Genomic DNA, 19,008 nt, shown 5'->3' on the forward strand with positions numbered 1-19,008 from the left:
TATTGCATTTGTTGATTTATGTATGTGCTGTATGAATGTGAACAATCTGATCTGCTGCCCCCATCTCCCCATAAAACATTCCAATTTCTCGCTTGTATAAAATCGCTTTAATAGAATTAGCATAAAAGGTTTTCAGGTCACGTTAATGCAGGTAGAAAAGACAGACAAGCGTTAAGGCAGTCAGTAGTGCATATATCAGTGTGGGGGAGGGGGGGAGACCACTGGTTCAGGATTTCTGATCCTAGTGGTCCCGCTTTGGGGGTCACCCTGAACAGAAGAGGGGGCTGGTTTTCCCCCCTCCCAATAAATAAATATTTTTTGTTATAACTTAAAAGTCTTTGGGTTATTGGCTCAGCCCAGCTGAGAGTGGAGGATTCTGGGAAGATTTTGTTCTCACGTAGTGCCCTCTTCGTTGATCCACAGCCGGTTCTCTTCCACTTCCTTCGTCACCACCAGAAGGATCTCGCAGGAGCCGCGGGCGATGCAGCCCTGCAGGAAATCCCTGCAAAAGGAAACAGCAGAATGAACAACTCTTTGTGGTGCACTGAAGAGCATTCAAGTGGACCTGTCATAGAATGGACGTCAAACCCCTGGGAAGAGGCAGCACAAGATTTCCCGGTCATTCAAAATCTGCTCTCATTCTGTAAAACTTTATTCTAAACCCTGGTTAGCCCCATCCCACAATGCAATGCCCCCCCAATAATACTCAGCATGTACCAGCCAAGACTGCCAATTTATCAATTTATTATTTTTTTTATCAGCATTGTATGTGGAGAAAACAGCTCTGCCTTTATCAGATTCCTCTATGATGTGTCGGCGGGACTGATGAGTTTGGGGGTGAATCCCCGATCCCTGAACAAATGGGGCAGGGGAATGGGGTGTCCAATAAGAAATGTCTGATCTTTTGCACACCTCAAAATTCTGCTCTTTGATTGCTCCCCCCAGAGAAGAATGGACAGACTTGACAGGGCAGTACCATGCAAAGCCGTAGCGCTCAGATTGGTGCCGAACAAATATACAGAAGGCTGCAGGGTCACATATACACAAGCTCCTTCTATACATATTGAACTCTTCGATTGTAAGCTCTCCTGGGCAGGGTCTTTTCCTCCTGCTGTTTGTATGTGTCAATCATTTTCATCCCTTACTTCATGTACAACACTACATAATAGGTTAGCGCTATATAAATACAATTAAATATTATTCAGCATCAGCAGGTAATTTCCTGCACAAACCTCACACGTGTTCACCATTCCTCCCATGCACGTCAGCCGTCATTACACTCCGCTCACACCCATCAATAATCTTCATAGTGATCGCCCAACATTCCCGGGACGCCCAACATTCCCGGGATGTGGTATAACAGCTGTGATCTCACACCCCGGGAATCTGAGAAATGTGAAAAACTCTCATCCTACGTGTGATGCATGACGGGGACACCGAGATCACATCCTACCCACAGGGTGAGATAAGGTTACCAAAATGTTACCAGAATTCCCCCCAGCACCCCATAAATCCCTGTAGGGGGGATGGGATCTGAACAGACGGTATTATTAACACCCAAATGGGGATTCCTTCTTACAATAACAGATCATTCTAAAAATTTACTGGGAAAGAACATAGAGAACCTTTTAATAAAGTGAAATCAGCCACAAAAATGATTTAAAAATTTGATTGATATGAAAAATTATTATTAAATAATTATGGACAAAATAAGTTTGGATTGGGAAACCATTACCGCCCCTGGGCTGATATTTTGTAGGCCCCCCCTTGTGACCCCTCCAGGCATGGACTCCATAAGACCCCTTGAAGGTGTCCAATGGTACCGGCACCAAGATGTTAGTAGTAGATCCCCCTGCTCCCCAAGCATACCTTTTACCCATAATGCACCCTGCTGCCATCTCTTTCCCAGGTAAGTGACACACCTGACCAACGGAATCCAAAAGAAATTAGGATTCATCAGACCGAGCCACCTTCTTCCGTTGCTCCATGGTCCGCGTCTGATGCTCATGGGGCCATGGTAGGTCCTATCAGCATGGGCACTCCAATGGGTCTGCAGCTGCACTCCCCCCATACACAGTAAGCTGCAATGCTCTGGGTGTTCTAACAACTTTCCCCAATGATTGGAAACAATTTGTGCTACAGCAACTCCTTGATTGGATCGGACCTGATGACCCCTTCACCATCAGTGAGCCCTGGACCCACAGGACCCTAGGTTGGTACTAATCACCGCTTACTGGGGACACACCACAAGACCGGATGGTTTGGGGGGGGCGCCGACACTTCATATAGCCTTTGCCCCTTGTCAGAGTTGCTCAGATCTGCCCACAGTTTCCCTGCCTCTAACACATCACCCCCAAGAACTGACTGTGCACTTCCTGTCTAATATACCCCGCCCTCTATACACCCCTCCCTCTATGATATCCAAAGCACCATAAAGAGTTCAGATGGATTGGGGACCAATATTTAAAAACTTAATAATAATAAAATAAATAAATAAAATATGTGGCCCTTACTTCAGCTCCCTGGGGCCCCCGAGCTTGGCGGGGAATTTCAGCTTGGAGTCAAGGTTGTAGTAGACGCCATTGATTTGCCGCACTGCGATCCAATGCTTGCGAGTGATTGGCAGGGAGAGGAAGCCCAGTGATATGGGGGATGGGATGTTCAGGATGAAGCCGAAGATTTCGCTCAATGCCAAACTCTCCAGAGACCTGCGGGGACACCAGAATTATGTGGACACTCACATGTAAACATCCATATTCTGGGAACGTTCCATAAAGTGGGGGACTGGGGGTTAACATTACTAAGACCGCCCCGAGAGACCACCGAGGTCACCAGCTGCCACTTGGCTCTCACCTGCGTTTGTCCCACCACACGGCGGCGTAGTCCAACATCTGCAGGGCTGCCATAATGACGTTGACGTCATAGTTCCCGGTGCCCAGCAGGCTGCGGTGCGGGTTGATGACGGTGTTTGGGGACAACCTGAAATGACAACAATGAATACGGGGCCAGTCAGTTTTATAGCCGGTGAGACCCCCAACTGCAGGAAAACAGAAAATGAGGCAACAAGGACCTAATCACCCCAAAGGGGATTCCCCTTTCAGGTGACAGATTGACCCCCTGCAACCACTACCAATCATCAAAATATTTTCTGTGCTTTTCAGTGTTTTGGACCCCCCAACACAGAATACAAACAGCACAACAATAATTCCAATGATGACCCCCCCCCCAATCCACCTTATAGAACATAAAGACCAAAATGTCTCCTTCATGACTTCTGTACCCCCTTTCCTTCATCTGCCGCAACCCTACAATTCTGCTTTACCACTACATTACCGCCCCTATCTCTCCATTAATTACCCACCATCAATTTCCCTTCACCATTACATCACAGCCCTCCCCATCAATTGCCCCTCCCACCTATAGAGGTAAAGGACATTTTATTCACCCCCTTCAATACCCCCTCACCTCTTTATATACCTCCCCCGACCAATGCCCCTTCCACCATACATTAAATACCCCCCCCAATCAAATGCCCCTTCCCCTATACATTACATACTCCCCCATCAATGCCCCTTCCTCTATACATTAAATACCTCCCCCCATCAGTGCTCCTTCCCCTATACATTAAATACCTCCCCCCCATCCATGCCCCTTCCCCTATACATTAAATACCCCTCCATCAATGCCCCTTCCCCTATTTATTAAATACCCCCCCCATCAATGCCCTTTTCTCTATACATTACATACCCCCCATCAATGCCCCTTCCCCTATACATTAAATCCCCCCATCAATGCCCTTTTCTCTTCAATGCCCTTTTCTCTATACATTACATACCCCCCATCAATGCCCCTTCCCCTATACATTAAATCCCCCCATCAATGCCCTTTTCTCTATACATTAAATACCCCCTATCAATGCCCCTTCCCCTATACATTACATACCCCCTATCAATGCCCCTTCCCCTATACATTACATACCCCCCATCAATGCCCCTTCCCCTATACATTAAATCCCCCCATCAATGCCCCTTACCCTATACATTACATACCCCCTATCAATGCCCCTTCCCCTATACATTACATACCCCCCATCAATGCCCCTTCCCCTATACATTAAATCCCCCCACCAATGCCCCTTCCCCTATACTTTAAATACCTTCACCCATTGGGACTCCTTTATTTTTTGTCCCCCAGGTCCCATTCCCCCTTCCCCGGGCAATGATCTATTAGTTCCCCCAATCCCTTCCAGGGGCAGATCCCCTATAGATACCACAATCAACCCCCATCATTGCCCATCCCCCCTCCTAGGTTCTTGCTCCCCGCCGGATCCATGGTCAATCAGTAGACTCAGATCTAAACTTCCTAGTCCTCCTCCACTGCTCTCTAATTCCCCGGGGGCAGATCTCCCCTTACCCCCGGCAGATCTCCTCAGCCCGGGTGTGGCAGTACTCGGCTCTCTGTAGCAGGTTGTTCAGGGCGTGCACCGCACAAAGCTCCAGCCGCTGCCGCTCATGGAAGATACCCGCACCGTCCCCCATCCTCACCACTCACCGGATGGGAGGAGCCTGACCATATCAGTGCGCCGCGGGAGGGGCGGGTACATAGAGTCACGTGAGGCAGCTGTCATCTTAGAAGTCACATGACCTACAATTTGTTACATTGTATCACACGTGATATCTCAGGAAATGGGCAATGTCTCCGCCCCTTCACAGCCCCGCCCTTCTTCAGCCCCTCTCCCTCCTTTTATGATTTGTATTCGTCTCCTAATATTATCATTGTTCTCCCTTGAGTAATCACATTTTACTATTTTCATCATACAACAGGCTGACGTTACAAAAATGTTTTACAAAAAATAAAGATCTCTAGTTCCTATCACATGATTGTCATTTTCAAATTTAATCAGCTCAAATTATTTATTTTTGTAAGTAATAATCCTAATTCTGATGTGTTAGATTTGTGAATGAACCCCTTTGTGCTAACATTTTGCTATTGGACCCCTGGCACATTGGTGGCAATTTACAATCTGACAGAAATCAGAATTCTAATTACTGCAATTTACTGCATAATATTATTGAGATATTAAAAATACACAAAGGGGAGTATTTATAATTATTATAAATCAATTTACTCTACATTCGCCCATAAATGTCATTTATACATACAGCATTTCCTATTGACAGCTGTGCACTGTAATAATAGGCCACTAGGTGGCAGAACGAATCATTGTTTTAATAGGAACTGAAACAAGGAGTGTAGAGAGATTTGAACAATTGTAAGCGAATTTTAGATAATCGACAGGCGACTCATTTATAAATAGAGCCCAAAGTCTTTACATATCGTTCTTGGTTTTAGCTCATATCTACATATGATGTCTTTTATTATTATATTTGTATTATTTTTTAATGATTAAAAAGTGGGGTTTTCTCCACCTTTAACATATCAGCCAGACCTCTTAGGTGGGCAGGAAAGAAAAGGCGGTAACAATATGGCCCCTTTCTGTAATATACCAGGGTCCATGCCTTCCCCAATATTGGAAGGAAGGGCCCAATGTTGAGGGACAGGAACTCCCTCCTGTCCTGAAAAACCATGTAGAATTTTTGAGGGGGGGGGGGGGCTATGATGTAAACTGAATGCCCCAAGTAATAAAGGCCAACCAAATATCTGCCCTCTCCCAGTGGAATGAGTATGGGGGTACTTAGCACCCCTTATACTTTGAGAACGTACATATACATGATTTTGATGTATTACCTATCCATCTATGTAGATCGTGCATTAAAGTATCAGCCCTGAAGAATCCCACCAAGGTGACATGCTTTGGGTATAATACTTATTATTAACAAAGTATTTTGATTAGGAATCTGATGTATAGTACTAACATCCAGACCCCATGACTGTTTAATGGGCCATGGATGTGCCTTACGTACTGTCTGTAATTATGTATGAGAAATGTATCATTGAATACATAATTATAATACATTGATGCCTTTTTAGCCACAAACCCCTCTTTTTTTGCCTCTTCATTTCTCCTAAAATATTTAACAATTTAGGTGTAGCTATCAATCTGTAACCTCTAATATAGAGATAGAAGCACAACCCTTGTGTAACTTAGCACCCCACCAATTCCTGCAAAGGATTGTGATACCTCTCACACTATTGTTATACGCCTAATAATCCCAGACTTGTATATTTATAATATGAAAACACGATCATTGACTGATGATGAATATAAAGTTATTTATGTAATTAAAAATAGATCCAGAATCAATCATGTTACCCAGAGATTTAAATCTGTCATCATTCACACTGACACCCAGGAATCACTGAATGAATGATACACCGTGCTGTGGGAATCATGAGTGATGTCATTGACCAAAATCAATCAGACTTTGCAGTGACACCCTGGGACAATCACTCAGCTGATAGGAGAAATGTGCTGGACACGTTTCAGAGAAAATCACATGGCCAATAAAAGTCACATTTACAGAAATTCTCCATTAGCACAAAAAAATATCATCCACTTATCAAGTAGATCCCTACTCAGAATCCCACTGCAGATCAGATTGAATACTTGGTTCCTTCTATGTGGCCGGATAAGAAACTCTAATACTGTCACATTTGGGTGAAGGCTTACTGATCAGGCCAGCAAGTGGGTGACACCTGGAAGTACCTGAGACTTTGTTCTTCACTGACCAGTTGTCACCCAGAACCTTGATTACAAGGGGCCCAATTCTCCCAAGGAGCAGATTACCACCACCCCCTTCTCTTCTTATTGAGCTGTCATAATTATAAATATTATTGCTGTGATTATCCGGGAAGCTTCATTATCATTCATTGTGATGCCGTGTGGTCATGGCTGTGGCTGGGGGGGGGGGGGGGGTTATTGCTGAGTTGGGTGAATGTGAGGGTTATTGTTTGTGTTTTACAATGGATTGGGATGCCATAAAGAAATCTCAGGGCACCGTTTACCCCAAGGCTGGTCCTGTGTGTCACTCCTCTCCCCATGTTTCTCTTCCTATTGTTTTGCAGTGTGTGGTGTCACCGTGTCCTCCTCCTTTTATTACCATTAATAACTGAGCTGTGTCACAATTTTCTCATGATATTGTCACAGTCATTGGTTTTCCTGTGTGTCACCGGTAATGTTCCTGTCCTGAGAAACCTCTGTCATGTCGCAAGTGTTATAATTATCATTCTTTCCCATGTGTTCAGTCTCTGGCTGCACAATTACAATGATAATTGCCCCGGTTGTGTGTCACTATAATGCTGTGTGCCTGCTGCCCTTCTTCTAGATCCAAGTAGCCCCCAGTCTTTAGGAAATCTGCAGAAATAGGTGTACTAAATGAAGCTATGGGAATAGCTCTGGGACATTGGGAATATGGTCATACCTAGAAATCAGCAACCCCCCCACACAGACACAGGAAAACGTTGGATGGGATACCATCCTACTGCCCCCATATAAAAGTGACAGTTTACTGCATTATAACCCCACCCAGGATCAATGGCAGCTGTCCAGAACCATAATTAAAAAATTACATCACTAAAATGAATGAATTTATTTAGAAGTGACCCAGTGGGGAAGCAAAACAGGAGGTGAACTTGTTGGACAGTAGATCTGGTTTTGGTTTTGCCAATATTCTGGCCACCTGGGCTCAATGTCATGACCTGCACCCATTGTAATGGATGACATTGTCACATAACCCAAGGACAGGATAGGATAAAGTTGGCTGCTTGGATAGAGGGGAAATTCTCAGGCAGAGCTAATAGCCTGACCCAATCACTGAAATCTGGGAGTAGATCAGTGCCCACTTATATGGCACTTAGGGGAGCCCTGCTCATAGGTAATATGGAAGGCACAGGGGTGTAGGGTACACACAACTACTGCTGCTTTAGTCAGTGGGCTCCCCCAATTCCTGAGCCCCCCTCCTACCATGACCACTGACTACCATAGAAAGCCCTCACTATCCAAAAGCTGCATCTACCAAGTCTCCACTTTACTCCATATTTTTGTCTATTAAAATCCACTAGAGGGCGCATTGTCACAAAACCTCCAAAGTTTCCAATTTGAGAAAAAGGGATACTTTTTAAGTAACTTGGTGCATAGACTGCAAAGATTTGGTATGCAAAGTGTCTGTTTATTCTTCAATAGTTTTTTTACCCAATATTCCTTTAAACATTCTGCCCCTTCTGTGGTTATCTGCAGGCAGCCTGTAGTAGGTGGACCTGCTAAGTCCCTTTCAAAACTTTGTACAGGATATATATGAAGAGCACAGTGATGGTGCCACTGCTATATTATGTTGACATGTGGCTTTGGATCACACAGAGTGAATTATTATCCTTTATGGTTATTGAGGAATATATTTAAAGTTTGTGCTCCATCAATTTTTATTTAGTTTTATGAGGGTTGTTGATTGAAAAATATTAAAAACTGCTCCTGAAATTCCATCAACATATTTGAACTTATATATATATTGTAACCGAAAGTACAAAATGTTAAATTTCCTAATCCTTTTTCATGTATATATCTGCCCTAAGGTGTGCGTATTTGTGCATATTTTATACAAGGAGACAGATAATGATGGCAGTTCCCATAAACTCCTATTTACCCCCCCCCCGCAGACAGATTGTATGGATCGGTATTCTCCCTTTATTAGACTTTTGCTGGCAAGCAGTGCTGGTTCCAGGCGTGCTGCGCCATCTACTGGCCTAAATATTGAGAACAGGCTGGCACATGTCTCCAACATTACCAGGTGCCCAATGTACACAGCATTCTTTCTCAACCAATGATCCTTCAGAGGATTCTAGGCATTGATTGACAATTGAGTATTTCTCCCTAAAATGAACCACCACTCATCTTAGCTATCAGTAAGGAGGCATTTTCCCACTAAGCATTATTGGCATTGAACATCCTTTCCAATAATCACCAATATCAGTGAGGTGAAAGACAATTCCCTGACCCGGTTTCTTTAGCTTACACAGACATTATAGACAATTGTGTTGTGTGGTCACAGTTTGGTGAAGACCCTTTTCTGTCCCCCTATGACTGTGCCCCAGGGTACAAAGCCAGCTCCATATAGACATGGGGTCACCAGTTTGTAGAGAAGTGTCCTGACCTCAACCCTACTGAGCATCTTTGGAATGAATTAGAATGGTGAGCCAGGTCTTCTTCTCCAACAGCAGCACCTGACCTCACAAATGGGCGCAAATTCCCAACTACACAACCCAACATCTTTGGTAAGGCTTCCCAAATGTGTGGACGATGATATAACTTTAAAGAGTGGCAATTCCTTATTAAATGCCATGGGGTAGGGGGTCTGGCGTTATGGCCATGGTGCGATGGTCAGGGGTCCATCACATGCTTCAGAGATTATCTGTGATTGGTGGCAAATCCCCTATTGGAGCAGTTTGAACAGCTGACCTGGTCCTAAATCTTCTTGTTTCTATGTTTGTCTGACTCACCATTTATAGATCACTGCTGATCCCACTTTGTGCTGCAGAAGTTAGACAAAGATTCCCATGTAAATTAAGCCTTTGTTAGTCCTTTCAGGCTGCAATCACACTGACTTTACTGACAAATATATTGTAATTTTATTCTGTTATAATGAGTTCAGATGAAATAAATATTTTTTTGATTTGTCTTCCTACTGTTCTCCTTTTTATGAATATATTTATAACATTTTTGTATCTTCTTTTTAATCCCAAAATATACACACAAAAAAAAAAACAAAAAACAAACAAACTTTCTTTTTGTAAAATGTTTTGCTATAATGAACAATATATAATTTCCAATCCGATGCCACATCCCTAAAGACATAACTGCATATAAACAGAAAAACAAGAAAAATGGGATATCCAAAAGATTTTATTAGCACCTTTTTGTAACATATCATTAGGAATTTTCAACATGTTGTAGAGTAAAGTCATTATGAGTAAAAAAAACCTGTTGTATGATATTGAACGTTCTACATTATAGATTAACTATTGTACATTTTGTTTTTCTGCGAAACGTGTTGATATATTGTGGAGATCCAAATAAAAAACTGATGGTGCTTATTATTATATTAATGACTTTTATTTTTGTGTTTTTGGATGTTTTTAATTTAAAACAATAAAGGTTCCTGGGATTTTAAGGTTGTTTATTTGTATGGTACAGAAAAGTGCTAATAAGATTGCTTGAAGCCTTAAAAGTCGCATCTTTCTTGTTTTTCTGTTTATTTGTAGTTACTTCTTTGCTATAATTTGTGTGTGGTATTCATCATTAAAAAATGTGGTTGGTTTGGTGACATACCTGTGTTACTTTAGTGACACACACACATACATAATTTTTAATGCTCTATTTGTAGGGATATTCTGACATATGAAATGTTTTTCAGACCTTCAGCATTGCTGTCTTTAGAAATCGTTGATTTAGATTTACTCTGAGAGTAACACTGTCTGACATGGCGTGTTATTTATTACTATTTTATTATTAAACAGGATTTATATAGGGCCAACATATTACGCAGCGCTGTACATTAAATAGTGGCTGCAAATAACAGACAGTGACACAGGAGGAGAGGACCCTGCCCAGAAGAGCTTACAATTTAGAGGAAAGATGTATTGTGGCTTTCCAGTCTGGGTCAAATAGATGGGCCGGTGTTCATATGTGATTTGGGGCTCATTGGCAGCATTGTTTTTAGGCTTCTGTATAACACAAACACAATGCATTGTGAACACAAGGTAAGAAAACCATTTTCCCTAAAGGCAACAAAAATTTCTGTGCTCTTAATTTGCTTCTACGATCATTGATCATACATGAAAGGCCTTAGGAAGAGCAGAAACGGGAGAATGAAGGGGTCATGGCCAGATGATTGAAATTAAAGAGAGTCTACTACTCCCATCTCCCCACCCAACACACTTAAAATATACAATATTTTAAATACTTATTATTCCCAATATGTACTGTATAAAGTATAAAGTCCTATGGGAATAAGGAGGCCTATAAAAAAAAGAAGCTGCTGTAACTGAACAGAAAAGTAATAAAAGATTATATAAGTAAGAAAGAGGAGAATATTCTTTTTTAAAATATGAGGGGACACAAAAAATACCTGAAGTTAAAGCATACGTTGCAACTTTTATTAAAAATGTATTCTGAATGTAGTTTATGCCACTAAAGCTTGATTTAGCCCCCTTCTTTACCAGCTGATTACACTCCCCCCATCCCTAGTGTGCCATAATGTATATAATATTGCTGTTTTATACTGTTATGCTGTTTTCTAATGTTTACATTTTTCAATCTCTTTTGATAAGGTGTGTACCCTCTTAAGTTTTCTCCTGGAGTTTGGTGTACCTGTGGATGGAAGGAGCAGCACCAATGTGATGATGTCAGCAGCACTCTCTGTATCAGTACATTATAAATAAAGGGTGCCATTGTGATGCCCCCCTGAGCTGAGTAATGCCCTACATTCACAGTATTGTCCCCAATCTTTTGGGTATATTGATGTTGGCTGTCATTCTCCCTTGTAGACCGAGGACATCTTGTGGCATAAAGTAGGTACTGCAGTAGACAACTGTTTTTACAATTCTCAGCCAGAGCTTTTTTCAATTTGAGAGTCCATATAAAGTAAAAAATGACAATTTGCCAAGGGATGAGATTTAAATCAAATGGCAAAATGCAGTACAAGTAGTACAATTGGTTGTAGATGTACTTCATAGGAGAGAATAGACTTGGTGTGTTATTGGTCCCATTCAGCCTTTAGCCATTTCTGTAGAATATAGTGGACTGGTATATAATCAAAGATCCTCATCTAATGTTACAAATTACATTCATGCCTTATACAAATCAATCAATTATTATTATTATTATTATTAATAATAAACTGTATCTATATAGCACAAACATATTACACATTGCTGTACATTAAATAGGGGTTGCAAATGACTGACAGCGACACAGAAGGAGGAGAGGACCCTGCCCAGAAGAAGACGGGTGGATGAGTTTGAAACAATGGGTTTTAAGCACTGTTTAAAATGAGCAGAAAGTAGGAACAGGCCAAATTGACCGGGGAAGACCATTCCAGAGAGTCGGGGCAGCTCTAGAAAAGTCTTGAAACTGTGCTTGTGACAAGGTTCGGAGCAATCTCAATGACTTAACAATTAAGCCCATTTAAAGGGGTAAATATGTAGGACCATAATAGATTTTTATTTCCAGCAACATAAATCAATCACTATCTGATAAAGGATACATCTCTAGGGGTTCTTTTGGTTCCTTTTGAGTTAGGGGATACAGTTTGAAGAAGGCTAGAATGTGTTTTAGAGATTTTAATTCTCTTCTTCAGGGCATATGTAACCAGGTTATTCATAATTTACCAAGGACAAAGTAAATGTTGCTTGGGATGTACACTGGAAGTGTAGAATGGGGACCTCAGCCAGTACAGGAGCTATACAGTCCAACATGTTTCCCTAACACAGCAAGGAAAAAAGTATACAAAATTTAGACCTTAGGGATTAAATTAATATCTATAATATTTGACACTTTCAGCAGGACCAAACTCCTCTGCACACTACACGTACTATCCTGGTGTGTATAAATGCATGAATGGCAATTGGGGTGCCATGAACATGTGAAAAAGACCACAGACTGCAGAAGGGTATTAGGGATCCAACACTCCTGGCCATTATTGACTATTAAGTCTGTTCAGGTGGTAATTTCTCTGCAAGACATGGGAACTTATTTAGTATTTTTACTATACATCTATGATCATTAATCATAATGAATTTTTAAAACACAAGCACCTGAATCTGGCCCTGTGAGACTCTTCTGGTGCCGTGTACAGCAAAGCAAGAGAGAAAAGCAGCACAAAAAGCCAATCTGGTATGCCAAGAAGAATGCTGATCAGGGCAGAGAACAGAGTGGCAGAAAGTTAAACTCCCTGGTCTGCTGCTTCTCCTTTCTCTCTGCAGCCACAGGGCAAGGAGGAGAACTTAAAGCAGGAGTGCCCAAGTGACCAAACTGCAACCCAAAACCCACTTATTTATTTATTAAGTGCCAACACAGCAATTTAATCTGAATACTAAGGTTTTAGTTTAGAGAAAAACAACTCATACATTAACACCTTTTGTCTTAAAAGAAAAACACTTCTGAATCTGAATCTGAATATTTGCCTTTTGGATGCATGCTGATAATTTGTCTAACCTTGGCTCATACTTTGTAAATTTGAGAGCAACACATGCAGCACTCAGGTCTGTTTATGGTGTCAGATTTAATATAATTCAAAGCTGCTATCCCAAGTGCTTTCATTGACTTAAAACTATTTGGAAGAGAATTCCACACTTTAGGCATTTCATTCAGAACTAACTGTGCTGTCATTTGTCCTCCCTTCTATCTACTCTAGTCTTTCACACAGGGTTATCTCCATCCTACGGAACTATAAAAATCTGTTACTAAAATTCACCTTTGCAGCTGCTACAATGCTAGAACATTCCTTTTAGATTCCCTGGTGGCTTGTAGGATTATCTGCAAATGTCAAACTTTCTAAATGCATTTTTTAGATTTGGAAAATATTTCAACACCCACTTTCAAAGTCTCTTTCAAAAACCTGCAGTTTTCTCTCAAATGTTTTGATATCACAAAACATCCTTTCTGCTGTTTTCCCTAAATCTTGTAGTTGTTTGTTCAGTATTTTGAAGTGTAGTGTAAAATCTGTAATTTCATCCAAGCAGGCTACAAATCTCTCCAGGACTCGCCCTCTGCTCAGTCACCAGACATTATTGTACATAAATAAACAATTACACTGTGCCTGATGCTATAATACAATACATCAGTAGAAATTGAAACCACTTTTTCTGGTCTTATGTCTTGTGACAAAAAAGCCTCGATCACAGCATTGTAGATATCTAACCTATGTGTTCTTTCAGGTAAAGACACCAGATTCAACAGCTCTTCAGTTATGAAGTCACCAACGGCACCATGCAAAATGACTGCTAGCCTTGCATAATTTTTTATATCTGGTAGATATAGACCTGGTATTTTCTAAACTCTGCAACCTCACCCTCCTTGACAACTCACCATTTCCCCTCTCTGATCATAACCTTATCACTTTCAACCTATCAAACCCTTGCCCTCCCTTGCCACATCCCAGACTTGGTCAATGGCGGAGAGATATCAGCAGGGTCCTCTCCTCCTGTATCACTGTCTGTATTAGTCTGTCATTTGCAATCCCTATTTAATGTACAGCGCTGCGTAATATGTTGGCATTATATAAATCCTGTTTAATAATAATAATAATAATAATGCGCTGGACTCGATCCTTAACATTATTTCTGCTAAGTGACATCTCAGAGATGCATTGATTAATTTTATCCTTGTTTGGGAAATCATGAAAAAGGGAATTACTCCCAGACATCATAGCCATTTTGATAATATCCCTATCAGAGAGGGCTTACCATGTTTTGCTATGTACAGTGAAATTGGAAAACTGGCAGCTGTCTGATGATTTGTTCTAGACAAAAATTTGCAAAAACTAAAACACTGGGAATTATATTTCCTCAATTTCCCTTCAATAAACTATTTTCTTTTAGTTTCACCAAGTTTGGCAACACCTTTGTGGTTGGTGTCAAAGTGGTGTCTGACACTTGATGTGGGACACATGTACTGTCATTACATAGAATACATAACGCTTTCCCATTGTGTTCAATTACTCCAAATGACTCTGTCCAGGTCTCTTGGAATGATCTTTTACTATCTGTTTTTGCTTTTTTTGCTGTACTCATTTCTGGGTGTTTAAGACTTGGAGTCTACAAAAACAGAAAGTAAAAAAAAATTAAGCACCCAATACAAATCTATTCCTATACCAAAAATAGTTAACACTATTAACACTAAAGAAATGGATATTCCCTGAATCAACAATCTACAGCAGTGATTCTCAGCTGGGGTTTCTTTTGAATTTGCGGACCACCAGCGCAAGGGAGCAATGTTCCACTGACTACCAGCTATTGGCCAGCTCTGAAAAAGGCATCTGAATACTTTTTCGCTAGTGCCATAGGTTCGCCACCACTGCACTATGAGATTGTGCTGCCAGCAGAGGGAGCTGCTACCCACTTTTGGCATTATCCCCATGTATAAATCCTCATATCTCGTTCAATGATAGAAATCCTAACAAAAATCAGGGATATTTTCACATTAAGTGGGCTATTTCAAGACCCAGATTTAGTCTGCATGTTGGGGACCCCCTGGGGGCCACTCTCATGGCAATGAACATTAGAGTGATGCCAATTGTGCACAAAACTTCAAGGCTGCTTTCAGGTTGACGGTAAGGTTGCAATGCGGTTACCCCTTCCTTGTGCCATGGAACCGTGGCTTAGGGGAGACGCTCAGTACCGCTCACTGCTGTCTGTAGTCAAATCTGAAGATGCTGCAGTGCGAGGGACTGATCGACTGGTGAGCTGCTGGTCACACATAGCTGAGCACGTACATTCTGTGAACCCCAATTTCTCTGGAACAGAGGGATTTGGCAACTGGAAATTTGGGAGCCAGTAGGAAACTCCTTATGCCCCCCCCTTACCCTTTAAAATGTTATACCCATCATATCATGCCTACCCTGTCACACATAGCTATCACCTTACTCTCTATGAACCCCAATTTCTCTGTAAGAAAAGGGAAATTTAACTGCAAGTGCAGCACTCTGGTGGATAACTCCCCCCTAAAATTTCATCACTACCGCGCCATCACAAGATAAAAAAATGTTACTTATCATACCATGCTACACTGTCACACATAGCAGGTCTCTTACCTTCTGTGAACCCCAATTTCCCTCTTTAACAGTAGGGAAGGAAGGGAAATGTAGGATAAGTTGGGGACTCTTGTGGCTACCCCCCCCCCCCCCCCCACTAAAATTGTATCGCTCCTACCATGCCCTGCCACATAAAAATGTTCACATATGTTCTTTGAATCACAATTTCTCCTGAAAGGGGAACTGTAGGTATATTAAAATGTAGGATAAATGGGGGACTCTTGTGGGCAACCCCCTCTAACATTTTATTGCTGCAGCACCATCACATCACAGAAAAACTATACCTATCATACGGTGCTATATGGTCACACATAGCTGGCCACTTACCTTCTGTGAACCCTAATTTCCCAGGAACAGGGAGATGTAGGGCCCTGAAGGTGATCCAAAAAGTATCCATTGTAGAGATTCTTGATTTTTCATTACTTTTATTTGGTGCATGTAAGTTACGGTAACTAGAAACATTTCAATTTAATCAAATTTTAAATGAAAAATTATTCTAGTTTTAAACATACATCTTTAATGTTTATTTGTATTGTGACCCGCAAGTTTTATTCCAATGTCAACAGCGGCCCCCAGATGAAAAAAGGTTGGGCACCACTGGCATAAAGTGATATTGCAACACACAAAAGAAATGTACAAATATGTTTAGGAGAAGCTCTAGACCAGTAAACATGGCTTCTACTAAATGCAAATAGTTTAAATGTATTCTAAGAAATGATGTGAAACATTCTGTCCTGCAGAGACCGCACAATATATTCCATCAATTTGCAATGCAGAATTTTTGTTGATCAGATGTGCTGCAAATTCCAAAGTGTTTTATTCAATTACAAGTGTAATATTTCTTCAACCAAGTTACAACCAAATGTCATTCTGCACCTAACCGGTTCGATCCAGAATCCTGAATTCTTCTGTATTAGAATTATTTGTCACTCCTAAGTATACATTATGTATGAATGTCTTACGTCCTTATTATAAATCACTGGCAGCTCTCACATGCTTTCAGGCTTTGGATCTCATGTCATTTTGGTTTACAGCAGGTGATTGGAATGCAGTAAACAGCTTCAAATGGGCATGGGAAACTTCCTGGTCACCTCTAAAATACTCAGAGGGCCCTTTCCCACGCTCTGGACATGTGTTGTATTTGTGTCTGTGTGATTCAAACACACGTTTGTTGTTGATGTGCTACACCAGGAACATTTCCATGGCACATGTGTTAAAAATCACAAAAATGCACAATATATGCACCTTTGTAAATTACTTTTATTTCATTTTTGCACCGTAACACAGCAGAACAATTCTACATGTCCTATTGAAACACACACACTAAGATGCATGGAGTAAATGTGAATAACATTGTAATGATGAATAGGAGTTCTACTTAAAACGCATTTTCATGCAGTAAAACAGAAAAGTGGTAGCAAGCCTCAGGGTACATAATTATTTAGGTTGCAAAAAGAAATCAATCTATCAAGTTCAACCATCAGAGAAATAAACAGAAACCTGCATAGTCTGGACCATAAATGAACCATATATATGCATATAGAAACCATATATCCAGAGCTGATCAAGAGGAAGGCAAAAAATTCTTATAAACTCTGTTACAATTTGCTCCAACAGGGGAAAAAAATTTCTTCCTGATTCCTTAAGGCAATCGGATGTTTCCTGGACCGACAGTCTCTGTTGTCTTTACTTTAAAACTTTAATCCCCAGTAATATTCTGTGGTTCCAGAAATCATCTACATCCAGATTTACAGTGAAGAATCCCTTCCATATCTGGAGAATAATTTCTTTTCCTCCAGACGCAAAGAGTGCCCTCTTGTCCTTTGCAATGACCTTAAAGTAAATAATTGGGACTACAATTCCACAATGTCCTTTTTGTGGTGCCAAAAATGGGACATATAATGGGCATATTCCAGATGTGGTCTGACCAATGCATTGTGCAGGGGCAGGATTAAAGGTGACACGAGGGAGGGAAACTTGGGCACCAAATTCAAAAAAAGGATATTGTGGGACAACTAGGGGAAGGGCAACTAAACTAATAAAAACAATAAATGTTGCTTTTTTTTAATAAAAAACAAACAAACATAATACAAAGCAATAACCTGCACAGTAAAGTAAATTTTGAAAATATTTTGTTTAGCATGTGTTAATAAAATATCCAATGAATAGTGTGAGAGCAGAAATACCCTTTATCCCCACTAGATGTCACCGTGTACACATAGAATCTACAGCAGCAGAGATAGCCCAACTCACACATCTCAGTTACTTTACATTGCGGTAACATAATGGGACTGAGTTGCTAATAGAATAAATAGAAGGTTGTTCACACAGGTAATTATCCCTGTTGAAGGAATGAACATAGTAAATTAGATTTTTTGACTCCAACCATCCAAGCATGTGCGAGGAAAAATCTTGTTTTTTTTAAATTTTTTATTTCTTTGAACATAATTGGGTATTCTTTGAATATGAACCATCATTATCAACTAATATCACCACATACAGTGAACTAAAATTTTACTTTGGAGGGTGGTAATTCACCTTGGTAAGTGAATTCACCTTGGTAGGTCAACAGCCTGAATTCCAAATCACCCCCAGTGCAAGTAACATGGGGTAATGGGTTATAGAGCCATTTAGTTTTGAATGCTACCCCAGCATACTAAGGCAATGAAGCTTCAGCGAACATGTTCTTCAGGACAATGCATGATAATGCACACTATGCGTTGTGCTAGATTTGGTGCATATAATTGGGATATCATACTGCAACCCACGTTAATAAAAGGAAAAAACACAAATGCAAAGCATTGCACCAGGAAAGTATTAACCCCGCCACTTCTCCATTCCTGTGTGTTGCCTTTATAATCTTTGACACCTTGACTTGCATTTTCTTCAATGCAGTCCACCACAAGGCATGATAACACGTGAGTTAGAACTACATTAGCTTAGTGTGTTAGGTTGTCATTTAAAAATATTGTCATCCCAACATGCTTAGACAAAATATTTGGCAGCGTAACATACTAATGCACATAAAGTAAAGGTGTGTCTCTGCCCTAGGGATTCCAAAGTCCATGCAAACGCATTTGTTTTTTAAACATTTGCAAATCACAAATGTGTAAGATACAAAAATGAATGACAAAATGATAAATTCATTATTAGAAACAGGAAACTATCTTTACATAATCTTTTAGAAATATATGAAACATAATGATGCCATATTCTTCTGTAGGGTTTTTTGGGGATGCTCATG

General features: G+C 40.8%; 1 protein-coding gene across 1 annotated transcript; it reads right to left on the reverse strand.

The window, feature by feature from the left end:
- Positions 1–84: 84 nt before the first annotated feature.
- Positions 85–4,572, reverse strand: JOSD2 (Josephin domain containing 2). Its single transcript, XM_072420397.1, has 4 exons — positions 4,414–4,572; positions 2,854–2,979; positions 2,514–2,708; positions 85–502 (listed from the first exon to the last, which is right to left on the reverse strand). Exons 1-4 carry the CDS (start codon positions 4,536–4,538, stop codon positions 394–396), a joined length of 555 nt encoding a protein of 184 aa, XP_072276498.1. The 5' UTR covers positions 4,539–4,572; the 3' UTR covers positions 85–393.
- Between the last annotated feature and the right edge of the window lie 14,436 nt (positions 4,573–19,008).

This window comes from Pyxicephalus adspersus, chromosome 8 (genome assembly GCF_032062135.1).
Source record: "Pyxicephalus adspersus chromosome 8, UCB_Pads_2.0, whole genome shotgun sequence".
NCBI classification, from domain to species: Eukaryota; Metazoa; Chordata; class Amphibia; order Anura; family Pyxicephalidae; genus Pyxicephalus; species Pyxicephalus adspersus.